At 37.2% G+C, this 13,336-nt stretch overlaps 1 protein-coding gene across 1 annotated transcript in view; it reads left to right on the top strand.

Moving 5' to 3' along the window:
• The first annotated feature begins 364 nt into the window (after positions 1 to 364).
• The window catches only part of DOCK3 (dedicator of cytokinesis 3), a 200,925-nt gene continuing 187,953 nt past the window's right edge, over positions 365 to 13,336 (top strand). The window contains exons 1-3 of the mRNA XM_010561625.1: positions 365 to 479; positions 10,863 to 10,903; positions 13,227 to 13,282. Coding sequence (XP_010559927.1) covers positions 365 to 479; positions 10,863 to 10,903; positions 13,227 to 13,282 — 212 coding nt within the window. The remainder of the gene's footprint in view (positions 480 to 10,862; positions 10,904 to 13,226; positions 13,283 to 13,336) is intronic.

The raw sequence follows: 13,336 nt of genomic DNA, 5'->3' as shown, positions 1-13,336 counted from the left end.
GAGGAAAGTAATTTCTGCAGCTGACTTCCTATTATAATCTTTGCAATTAGGACTGCCTGTACCATTGATGGATTGTGTAGTAGAGTAAGAATTGTGAGACAAGGAAATGTTTGTATGCAATATGAATCAGGGGCTGGTGATTAAAGCGATTACAAGCCTTACTTAATTTAAAAATCTTTTAAAAAGCACAACTTTTATGTTACTGCTAAGCTTAATTTCTGATAAGGGCCGAAATAAAGGTATCTGATGAGGAAAAGTTGGCTGACAGTTTTTCTGGGCAGCTATGTAATAGCTATTTTTATGTAAGGAGTGAGCTAAAGTGCTATGCTTAGAAGAAAAATTCACACAAAGATTCAACCCTCATATGTCTCTCTCTCTTTTTCCCCACCCTCTAGTGATATGCAGCTTCCGAGGAGCTGTACCGCAAGGCTTGGTCCTGGAACTAGGTGAAACTGTCCAGATCCTAGAGAAATGTGAAGGTAAGTGTGATGTCCAGGAAGGAGTCCCATTTTCTATATGAGTATATATGAATATCTTATTCTAGCAGATTTTAATAAGTTGTTTGGAAATCATGATGCATCAAATCAAAGTACTTGAATAAAACCTAATCTGACCCACTTTCCGTAGGGAAGGCTGAGTGCTGTTGGCACTAATCCAGTCTGATAGGGGGTCAGTGTGTTTTAAGTTAACCATCTGTCCAGAAAATCTTGAACCCTGACCTGATTGTTGTATTGTAATTGGGTCTTACAGTGAATTTTCATCATGTAAAGTACATAATCACTATCTTTGTTTTTACTATATTTTCTTAGTGTTACCGTTATGCATTTCAATTAAGTATATCAGTGTTTATTATTTAGAAACATCTGAACACATGAAAAATATTAATTATGAGATAGATTAGCAAATCATTTGGGAGCAATACTGGAAAAAATGTAAAGAGTATGGGTTTAGGGGGGGACTGCCTTGCATTTATATTAATGTGGTTTTTTGTACCTGGAGGAAAATGCCATTGTAAATGTTATAACTATAGTTCTTTCTTATGTGGCTGGAGATGTTTTTGTGTGAAAAAATTGAATGTCCTAATCCGCTGCTTTATTCGTGTGAATAGTGTGTTTGAAGTTGTTGTATTTAAAAGGAGAATGATTTTTATCCTAATATTCAGAGTAAGCAGGTGGTGTAAAACATGTCTATTGAGAAATAGGTTGACAAGATGCAGTATGAGAACATGTTTTGCTATAGTCTGAGGTGGAAAAGTGTAACCTTAATCCTGAAGTGTTAAAAGAAATTCAAAACCAGATCCACAAATTTGAATTCCAAATTAGCATTCCACAAAGTTGTAGGTTTATTTTTGTGTTTGTTCAGTTTACAGTCATTTTTTATCTCCCCTGTTAACATTGCTACACAAACCTTCTGTATGCTTGTCAGAAGACTGCTTTTCTTCTCTCATGCCTAGAACAGTCTTTTGCTCTTGATGCTTTTTCTTGTAGTCAGGTGTTTTGTTTGTTTACCTACTGACTTAACTCTTTATGAAAAAGTGACCTCTTACATGCTAATTTTTCTAGGAAAGTAGTAGCTGCTTCACCTACACTTGTAAAAAATTTTCTGTTGAATGAGAGTTTTGCAGTGCAATAGTGACTTTTAATCCATGAAGCAGCATGTTGTAAACAATAACTGTAGTATTATACCTGCAAGTGATAATTTAAAAAAAAAAAACCACGTGGTGAAATGGGCTAAGCTTTACTTGAGCACTGAGTGTTGATCGTAGTCATTCTATCAGGTCTCATGAATTAGAACATGGTGCAAGCTCAGGAAAAATTTATTACTTTGCATGGGATGGTATAACTCTAAGGTAAAACAGTGTATATTGCTGAAGGCAGTCATGATATTTTCAGACTATTTCTGGTAATCAAGGAAGCTTTCAAAACTCTGGGAAATAAAAGCATGATCTTAAAGGAGCAGGTTGCTAACAGAAAAGCATAATCCAATGTCTCTTTACAGTGTTATAATAATTAGGCTCTGTATATTTCCTTTGCCAGTAGTTTTGAGGATGATTCCTCAAAGGCAATTCATGCCAGTCTTCAAATTGCTGAGAAAGGAGGCCCTCAGACAAAGTGTTTTCCTGGGTGGAAGGAGGTGTTTGTACAGAGCTTTTTCTGTTTTGTTTTTTTAAGCCCTTTATCCTGTCATTTTGGTTGAGGTGCCTTTGCCATGGACTTTACATATATAAAAACATATATTAATTTTGATAATAACATCTGGAACTCCACAATATGAAACTCATCTGAATATTCAGATGGTCTGTGCTGCAGCTCTTGCATGTGTGAATTATGCAAAAAAGCACACTAATGTGCAAAGTAGGTTCTTAAAAGGAAAAAAGTAGTCATTGGTTAAGCATTCTTATCTAAGTGGTTGTTTAACATGGTCCTTGGTTTGCTTTGCAAATTTAGAATGAAACATACCTCATCTTCCACTTCTGCATTATTTGCTGGGGATTCTTCTGTCCAGACAAACTGGATAAATTAATGTTAATCCATGCAAATAAGGGTCACTACTGTGGCAGTCAACAGAAGATCCATTGCTGTTTCAGCTTCACTTCTTAGAATAGTTTGTGCATAATTCTCTACAGTGGGGACTTTGCTGTCAGGATTAAAAGGATTCCCATACACGCAAACCTTCTAGTGACATGAAGAATGATTTCAGAGACTCGCTGAAGAATTCAAGGCTGACAAAGATTCAGATATGACTTCAGATTCATAATGACTTACCGAATAACTGTATTATTACAAAAGAGCAAGTGCTCTTTTGTAGTGACTGGTATAAAAAGCGGTCGCTGTATTTAGAGCAATTGAATGAAAGAGTGGGTAATTTCCTATATCAAGTTCTCAGGTACCTCTGCAGCTAAATTTTGTATGTATTTGCAGGGTAAAGGAACATATGCACACACACACACACATACAAACATGTATTTGTCTCTTTAAGGCTAATAAATATGAATACTAGTTGATAACACATTTTAAAAGAATCTTTTTTTACTGTGGTTGTCTATGCATGTATTAAATAAAATGCAATGAAATACAGTTGTCTTTGTTACTATGGATCTTGTTCATGTGCTTGAAACTGGAACTTTTGAATTTCGATCAATTTGTGTGCCTGCCACAGTGTGTGCTTTCATGCCAGACCACAAACATCTAAATTGCTGTTTTCGAACCCTGTCTAAATCTGACAAATGCCTCCCACTGCTCCCCCCCCCCCCCCCCCCCCCCCCCCCCCCCCCCCCCCAATTCAATATGACAGGGTTCAAACCCATGGACTTAGTGTCTACCTTTCCTCTGAAGCTACCAAAAGCTTCATCCATGTTTTCATCAAATGTTACGCTATCTATAAAGCATATGATATTACTAGGGTGGTTTTATAGTTACTGTTTGCATGAAGGACTCTGAGGTCCTCCAGCAGTGTCACTCAAAGGTAACAAATATTCTTCAAGATACTAGTTGTATGTACGCTTATCTTTCACAGCTTTCCCCTCTCTCTGTTCCCCTCTCTGAGTCCTTCCACTTATGATCTTGCTACTGAGAGAGAATGGAAACAGTAAGTGGTGTTCTCTGCTTTACATGCCATGCATCGAGGAGGTGAAAGGGTATGGCAATAGTATGCTACCTATAAATGCTGAAAGAGTTTTCTTTTGTTAAGTGACAAAGTATGAGCATACTCATTGTTTGAAATACACGTGGTCTACGCGTTCTAAAGAACACCCTATTTTTCAAGTCATACAGCTATTGCCCTGCCACTGGCATTCAGAGCAGACTTAAAATGTCTGTTTTGTCCATTTATTTTTATTGCCAGGGAGTAGTTTTCTTTAGATTAAAAATGCTACAACTTCAGTGACTTTAATTATTACCTTGAGACTTTTATATGTTCACTGAAGGAAAGAAACACTAGCTGATGCCTGAAGTGCCAGTTAAAAGAATATAATATTACCCATGCAAATTCTGGTATCCACACAAGTATTTACATGGTTTTAATTTGTGTGCATGTTAATAATGGTGTTCTTAAGCCATGCATATAATATATTTAAAGTTTCCCTCTGTTATTCCAGCAGCGACAGCATAGTTGAATGAAGGCTTTCCAGTATTTGGGACACTTAAGCAGCAGATATGGATTGCAATTAGGGTTTTTTCTTAAATTCTTGAAGAATTCGGTGTGCTTGAGAAGCAATATCTTTGCTGTGCTTCCAAGTTGTACCATACAGATGAGTGAGGAATCACACTGCAGACTGTCACATTGCTGTGGGAGCAATGCAGGGTTCCTTCCACCTGGAGTCGGGAGCTGTCCTGTGGCTGGCTGGGCCAAACTGACTCACTCCCAGTAATTTGGGTTTACCCTGAGAAAGAAGTTTCCAGTGAGAGATCCCTTTTCCTCTTGGCCTTTCTTCCCTTTTCACCCCTTTTCCTTTTTGCCTTTTGTGGAGTGTGTCAGTGGAACTGAAATCTCTTGGACCCACACAGCTGCTGCGGAAGATCTTGCCTGGCTATTCAGACTAGTCTTTTGGAGTGCAGGAATGACTTCTTGATGGCCTTCTATTTGGCTAACACCAAGATAAAACGAATTCTCTCTCTCCTGCTTTTGTTGTGGCATCTCTGGCTGTGTTGTAAGCATATTCCCGTGGTTCTGCTGGCATGAGGCTGCTCCCTGACATGGTGTTGGCAGGATAGGTTGGGTATTCATCTGCTGCTCATCCTGTCCTGGCACTGCTCAGAGCATCAAGCTCAGAACAGAGTGGTCTTGGCATTGAGTGGCTTCGGCATCAAGAAGCTTTGCTAAGCACTGTTACTATCCCTCTTCTGGGTCACTTAGAGTACCTTTAGCTCTGCACAGCAGCTTATATGCAGATTAAAAGATAAAAGTAATTGTTTATTGACTAGTGTATGCAAAAGATAGCTTTCCTCCAGGTTTGAGAGTTAGATTACTGCAAAGTATACTCACTCTTGTAGGACAAAGAAGGTTCAAGTTCTTGTATCAGATTCTACTAACATTGCTTTCTTTAAGAACCAAGTTTAGCTTTAGGACTTACCATAAATACTTACGTAATTTATTTTCAGAATTTCTTTGTCAAGAAATTGTACATGGAATTTGTTTTTTCCTACAGTCTGCAGGTGATGCTACTTTATTTAACCTGGATATTTGGGCTTAATTTTTTCTGAAAAATAGATCCATACCTTTCAGTTAGGACCCTTTTGTTTTTCTGCAAATGAATGCTCAAAAGGGACGAGCTTTTTCCATTTGACAGAACTCTTGTTGAAGTGGAAATCTAGAAAGGGTTGCGAGGTGGCTTTTAGAAAGAATATCCTGTTTTGTTCAAGGCACTTTCAAGTAAAGAGCAAAAAACATTGGAAGCTCTTCTAATCGCTTAGATTAAGAGATTGAGATGTGCAGGCCTGCCTCAGAGCTCCCTTTGCAATTTAACTAGAATTGTACTATTGCTGAGACCTCCGTCTGTGATACATCTTTGGAAGGACTGTTTTTCAGTCTATATCTAAAAAGTATGCAGGTTTCTAATATGGCTTCAAGTTTCCTGCACTGAATTTCTTTGTGTACAGGTAGTTGTAGGTGAAAGATATGTTATTTACCTAAGCATATTTTTTATATGTGATGTTGGTATATACATTCACAATCCATTTTTCTGTCCTGCATCTTCAGAAGCCTTGTTGAATTCTAGGGTTCAGAGGAGCTAAGCAGGAAGCCTAATATTTCTTAGGATAGCTGAAAAAGCCCTAGAAACAAAGGGAATGACAGGGACACATTTCTTGCATATACTGCTAAGTAATTTAGCTTCTATTACTGGCCTGCAAGTAACCTACAGTGTGAATATATGTATAGACAATACATTTTGAAGAAAAAGTTATGAGCAAGTGGTGGTCTTAATGTGCGGGGGAAACAGGCATAATGGCGTACTTTTCCTTTTGTTTTTCTGAAGTTTTATTACCATGGAACTAATACTTGCAGCTCTTTGGGGGATTATGTGCTGTGTAGGGTAAACAGAGGGCAGAGCTGTCGATCAGCCTACTCTTCACTTTTCTTAGCTTGTATCAAATATTGTTAGATGGTATTGAAAAAAGCAGCTGTAAAAGATTGTGGCTTTTCCTGGGTTCTGTGTTTCACTTCAGAAACATAATGTTTCAACTCTGTGGTAGGCTTAGCTGGAATGGATCACTGTGCAGTGTGGCTGTATTGCTTCAGGTAGTCTGCTTGGTTTATCTCCTGCACTGTGCAGTAGAGTCCGTGTAAAGGCGAAGTTGGAATAGGGCTTTAAGATAGTGACTTGTCCAGAACACACTGGAATGGATACGATTCATTAATTTTTTTTCTACAGCATGTGGATTAAACCTTTGTCTTGTGTATACTGAGAACATAAAGCATGAGGTGTTCAAAATCAGTTAGATTAGGAAATTGTGATTCCTGCACTGACAGTTTCTGTTTTACTGAGGCATTATGTCTTATCATACTACCAGTTTCTTTAAAACAAACAAATAAAAAGCTTTGCACCTCCATTCATCAAAATTTATCAAGTACATGGCTTTGTCATGACACTTACCCAGAAATACACATCAGTGCAATATTAAAATGCAGTCCAAATGGCTGCATTCATCCTCAGCTTCTCATAAATGTTCAGACATTAACAGTGCTTTATTCAGTTGTTATTGTGCTATGGCGTAAGCAGTAGGCTCATCCTGTGCCTGTTTTCCTGTGTGATCAAAGAAAAAAAAAGTTTGCTTGCAATGTCATCTGTATCATCAAACTATTTTTGCATGTTCTAGGATGTCTTCGTATTTTGACTATGATATAATACTTGAAATTCATCGGGCTTGTTTAGGATATATTTAGTGTTCTCTTTCTTATCCTAAATAGGACGTTGCTTAGAATGGTGCTTCTAATAGACTAATTTTTGGTATTATAGTAAATGATGTTATATGGTATGGAGGAACCCTTTGGCTGATTCAGGTCAGCTGTCCCAGCTATGTCCGCCCCTAACTTCTTGCCTACCCCTAGCCTGCTTGCTGGGGGTGGCACATTGGGAAAATGGCAAAGCCTCGATGTTGTCCAAGCACTGTTCAGCAATAGCCAAAATGTTGGTCTCCTGTCAGCAGTGTTTTAGCCACAAATCCAAAACACAGCATCAGACAGGCTACTGTGGAGAAGGCTAGCTCCATCCCAGCCAAACCCAGTATGGCGATTCATTTTTTTGAAAAACAGTTAGAATTATCTGTCTTCCTTTCCCTAGGTCATCCACTAGGTCAAGCAGTTTGAGAGTATTCGTAGCTGTCAGAAAAGGAAATGCGGGGAGGAATTGTGTGCATGAAACACAGTCTTTCTCTGTAGGGACTGTGGGTGTTCCAGCTCTAGTCTTATGCCTTAACTTCATCTGTTTGCAGATTCTTATTGGTTACTGATAATTACTAGACAGTTATTCTTTTCAAATTGTGGATACTCCTGATTGTTTCACATTAACTTATTCACAAAATTCTTGTCACTTCATAGCCATGTTTTTCTGCTTCTCCCATCTTTTTCACCATTGCCTTGAAGTCAGTACCCTTTAAAGGCCATGTATCACTAGAAAATGAATGGCATAATTCTAAAGTATTAAAAATTAATTATTTGTAGTACAGTAACATCTAAAAACATTAGTCAATATTGAAGTCTCTGTAGTGCATGTTGTGATCACAATTAGCTGAAGCACCTGCCTGGATTTGATGACTATCATGATTAAATCCTCTAAAATAAATGTTCTTTAAAATAGATGATTAGATCAATATTAATCTATTTAAGACTAATTCCAGCATGAAGCTTTAGTTCATTTTAGTGAATAATGTAATGCAGATGCAATTTTCTAAATGTGTTTTTTAAAAAAGCATTGTCCCTTTTCTCATAGCTTTTACTTTGAGATACAGAATGAGGTTTTGGTGGTGTCCGTTGTAAGCAAATAAGGAGTTACATTTTGCAAGTTAGCACTTTCAGGTTCTGGTGAGCTCTTCTTTCTACTGTATGTTGCTTGCATGGAGTTGGAGGAAACTTAAAACAGAAGGGTGATTCTAAAAATACTATACCACATTGAAAAAGAAAAAAGAAAGGAAAACTAAGATCTGGAGAGCACAATCTGCAAGATTAAAGGCAAATATACCACTTTTCAAATTTATAAAAGTACCTACAAAAGAGAAGTCAACAAAATGTTTTCCATATTCTGCAAAAGAAAAAAAATCCTGGATTCAAATAGCCGCAAAGAAAGTTCAGGTTATAAAGCGCACATATGTTGTCTGAGCCACTGAAATAGGTTCTCCAGTGAGGATTTGCCATCTCCACTTGACATATTCTAGATTTTCAAGTACTATACCAAAACGTTACTGTTATGTGCAGTTTTCTTGGCCAGTGTTGATCCGTGGAAGAAATTTCTTCTAAAAAGATGCCTGTGCAACACCACCACTTTCAAACTGGTCTGTGTGGAGTAGCAGAAATATACTCTTTCCTTGGAATGCTGTGCAGAAATACCTCGGAATTTACATTTTGTGGAAGTTTTGTGGATCATTTTCTCCAGGCAAGGAGTGCTGTGTTATTCAGTCCTGGTAATAAATTATTGGGCACTGTTAAAAAAAGGCTAAACATCTGTGAGGAGAGGTTTAGAGGCATCGCTTGGATGAGCTAGATGATTTCTCAGGGGTCCTTCCATTCCTGTTTTATACAACTCTGTAAACACATACCTTTTAATCTTTGATGATCTGGTTTGGGATTAAGAACAGGAAACTCAGAAATAAGGTAGTTTTTTGAAAATGTGTTTCATCCCCTACCCTGCACATCTAAATCATTAATAGACACCTGCTTTATCAAGTTTTGTTCTACCTTTACAGTTCTGTTCACAAGCTTAGATAAAACCAATTTTTTCCATATGTACCAAGAAGTTTGCCACTCTGTTTGTCTTAAAGCTTAAAATGTATGTTTATTTGTAAGGTACACAGTCTATGAATATAAAAGTTAGCAGCATGCTCCATTTTATATTGGTAGCAATGAGTCAGAGAATAAATGCCTTTTTTTTTCTGTGACCTTAGAAATATGTAGCATCTGTTACTCAAAAGCAGGTGTTGCAGGCACAGTTGTGTAGAGTTTTAGAAATTACTCATTTTAAGGATCTGTATGTGTTGTTTGTGCATATATATTTATATTGATATGGTTGCCATGAAGTTTGATCAACTAAGAAATAAATTGAAAACAAAATTTTATTTTTTAATTTAAGCAATGATTTAATGGGAAAATAAATCTTTGTGTTATGTCCTATCTTTATAAGAAATTTGTGTAATAAAGAAGATAGATTTTAATTTTTTCCATACTAAGATTTGCAAATGTCTTGAATTCATCGATTATTTTCTTTTATATTGATCCATATTTCCTTAAAAAAAAAAAAAATTCAAGAGTAGCAGGCTGTCTTTAAAACAAAATCAAGGCCCTCTTCCCCACTTCTGAGCCTCTATATGAGACTCATGTCATAATTCAGCCAAATATTAAGTCCTTTTTCTGAGACAAAATACACAGTTACTTTGTTCTATTCTTCTCTATTCTTCATAGCAAATTACTGACAAGTTTTCCTAGTGCTCTTTTAAATGCTGCAGATGCTAAATTATATCTGTCCTCTGTAGAAAAAAAAAATTAAAAGGAGGAAGTTGCTGGAAAAATTAGAGGAATTTTTATGGAAAGTGGATTTAGATTATGTGAAATTTTAGGGTTTTGGCAAGTTTGGGTTGTTGCCTGTCTGAGTACTGGGCTACAGCAGATAGAAGAGTGACATGCAGGCAGTTGAACTTACTGCTTGAGTAGTAGCTGGGCCTGGCCAACTGTGCCCACAAATTTGGGATGGCCAGGCCCCCTCCATGGAACTTGCCTCCTGGCACTCTTCATTGCCCGGGCTCCTGTGGGACATTCCAGGCTCAGGTGTTAATGGTTAGCTTTATGTTCTGGGGTGAAGCATTAGACCCAGACATGAAGAGAGCAGCGTGTTTTTAAGAAGAATTCAAGGTAGTTTTATGGAGTGGAAGAACAGCTCATCTACCACAATAGCTAAAGTGTGCTCCTTTTCCATTGTTAAACTGAATGGTGGTTTCAGCACTTTTTTCCTGATGAATCTTGCCTGGAGTGACATTACTTTCACCTGTGTAATACGGGAGTAATTCAGTTCTTCTGTTTAACTTGTAGCTTTTGCAGCTTTGGCTTTTACTCCTGATTTATTGTCCTGTCTGGGACTGTTAACTGATGGGGGATACAAGGATAATAATTGGGTTTGTGAAGTTAGATCCTAAAGTCTGTTCTCCAGTCTCACAGACATACATAAGACCAGACACATGCAAAAGATTTATATTTGTTTAAACAATATTAGAAATGGATAATGGCTTTTCCTGTCCTTAAAAGGACAGGTTTTTGAAGTCTGGAGATTTTGTTAAGATAAACACTGCAAAGAGACTCATGTAAGAAAAGTGGTCGGTACAGATTCTTGCATGAGCACTGAATGCATATTTGCCACAGTGGGTAATGATTGCGAGTACAGTGAATAAGTATACTAACCTGCTTTTATTCCTGATGGGAATAAACAGGAGCATTCCAGGTTCTTAATTGCTTTTCATCATTGCAGAGCAAAATAATAATAATAAAAAACCCCCAACAATCAAAAAAACCCTCAACAAACAAAACACTTAAAAAACTTGACCTATATGAGGCACAGCTGGCTTTTGAGATGATCTCAGTAACTGCATAGTTTTCAGTCAGTTTGCTTCTGTGTAAAGTAAGAAATGCCACAAATTAATATAGTGTGTTTTATCTGGTTTTAGGCTGGTACAGAGGTGTTTCCATTAAGAAGCCCAATGTAAAGGTAAGTGTGAATACATTTTTTTTAATCTAGTGGGAGATTATATCTATTTTGCTATTGGAACCCAGTGAACTTTTTGTTTTCCTTACCCTTAGTATTTTATTTCTCTTAACTTTTTTCCTGTGGGAAGATTGGATTTATTTTCCAAATTGAAAGAACAATACTCACTAGTCGCCCAAAGGATCAGAAACCTTCCTGACATGTAACATGTAATCTTTCCAACACTTATAAATCTCATCCAATTTGGTTCTCTCTATCCTCTATCTCTATCCCCTAAGAAAAGCATAGCTGGGTGATCTTGCACAGCTTAATTCAGGATTTTTAAAGAACACATTTAAGAATTTGCATTATTAATCTAAGACAACTTTCAAAAAAGTCTGATTAAAAAGGATATTGTAAGTTTGTTCTTTTTTCAGATTTTTACAGTTTAACCACTGCATTTGGTTACTTTCCAGTCATATTCCTGTTTTGCTCTTGGAGAACTTGGAGACTGTTCTGATAACAATTTTTTGCGAGTGCATGTATATTTTTGTAAATGTGTATATCCAAACATGTAAATAGTTGCTTCTATGTAAGCATCACTTCATTGTCTTTTGGTTTAAATACAGCTTGTATTTAAAAAGCAGAGAGTACCAGATTCCTCACATTTACCTGTATTACAGAATGTAATATTACCTGTATTATGTTTTCATGACTATAATACTCTTTTAATGGAAAAGCCTACACTCATTTTATGTGTGTTGGTACATCTTCTGCTTGCGTATATGTTCAGTTTTGATAGGAGAGCCCTTCAAACCTTCCTTGGTTTCTTAGGTAATCAGCACAGGATCACAGAAATAAACAGCATTAACTGGAAGTGAACCGAACAAGGAACTGAAGTAGCATTTCTTCCTTTTCCAGATTTTCATGTGGCTGAAAGCACACATATTTACTTTTTTTTTTCCTGATGAAGCCATTCCTGTTAGTCATCTTTTCTCCTTCTGCAATTTCAGTCTTGCCTATGAAAAAGAAGGAATTTTTCTTAGCATTTTGAATCATCTTATTTAGTATTCCTTTCAAACCCCCATGAAAATTTTTCTTCCTAAATCATACTGTTATAAAGCTCTCAAAATTTAAAGCCCACGTTTGGTTACTGACATTCTTGTCAGAGGCTGTCAGCTGGTTTTTAACCTGAAGATTACCATTGCTGATCCTGTATTCGCCACTGAAGTGCAGGCTTACTGTTCTTACACACTGAGTTTGCTCTGAGGATTCAGGGCCATGTGTTTTACAGAGATAATGGAATGCTATGGAAAGTTTGGTTTAAATTACCTCTTTTCCCCATGTCTCGTCACACAAGAACACAACAGCATAGGCAAGGTTCAAATACAACCATCATGAGAACACCAAAAGGCAAATAACCAGAGCTATCCCAAGTGTGTTTAAACAGCTTTTTGCTGGAAAGAGGGAGGAAAATGGATAGCTCCAGGGTATGCAAGTAATACAACAATACTTACCCTAGTGAAAGACTGGTATGGGGGGGTAGACACAAATTTGATGGTGGGCTTTTTGCCTTTGTTTTTTGAAACCTATGTCCTTGTCATCTAATGTAATGTGGCATACTGATAGAGAGGCCCGGTCTGGAAGCATACTGATGCTATGCTGCAAACTTCACGATAGCCACTTTTCTGGCTGTCCCAGCTAGCTTACATCTCTCCAGTAAACGTTCCTGGTGGTTACATCCATTACTCATTCCTTTCTGCTAACTGCAAGCCCTTCTCTGAACTCTTCCTACTTGTCACGGGTTATTCCTGCTTGCTTATCACCTGTTAGTGGATTATTGGGTTTGCACAGTCTTTGCAGTAGGTAGACAATTGTCTAAACTTAAATGTTTTCTTTTAAATCAATCTTGTCCATTCCAAGGCAGCTGTGTAGTATTAGAATGACACCTTTTGATTTGGACCTAGTTGACTTAGCCGTGATTTTTATACCAGAGCATATTTCCCATACAACAGTGTTTCTGAACATTTCAGGAGCTTTTGGGAATGAAGAGTACTCATCTTGAATCTTTGTGTGATAATTTTTATTGGATAGACTTGCAAAACTTCTTTATTAAGAAATTGATCTTTCAAGAAGGTTTGATTCATTGTGCTGTCCTAGTCTAAGGTGGATTAAAATGATCAATTGTGACTAATCTGAGTGTTGACTTTTAACTGTGGCAGCTTCTCTGACACAGTGTTAGGGTTTTTTTAATAGGTATATTGGCAATTATTTATTGTGGCTTAGGATATAAAGGCTAAAAAGTGCAAATGTGTTTTTCTAACTTACAGACTTCTTTCTCCTGCAGGGGATTTTTCCTGCAAACTATATTCACTTGAAAAAGGCAATCGTCAGTAACAGAGGGTGAGTATTTTTCCTTCTTTCTCAGAAGCTGCAGTGCTTCTCATCTAGAAGGGA

Source organism: Haliaeetus leucocephalus, unplaced genomic scaffold, assembly GCF_000737465.1.
Source record: "Haliaeetus leucocephalus isolate CR32 unplaced genomic scaffold, Haliaeetus_leucocephalus-4.0 Scaffold148, whole genome shotgun sequence".
Lineage (NCBI taxonomy): Eukaryota > Metazoa > Chordata > Aves > Accipitriformes > Accipitridae > Haliaeetus > Haliaeetus leucocephalus.
This window is presented reverse-complemented; position numbering and strand designations above follow the sequence as displayed.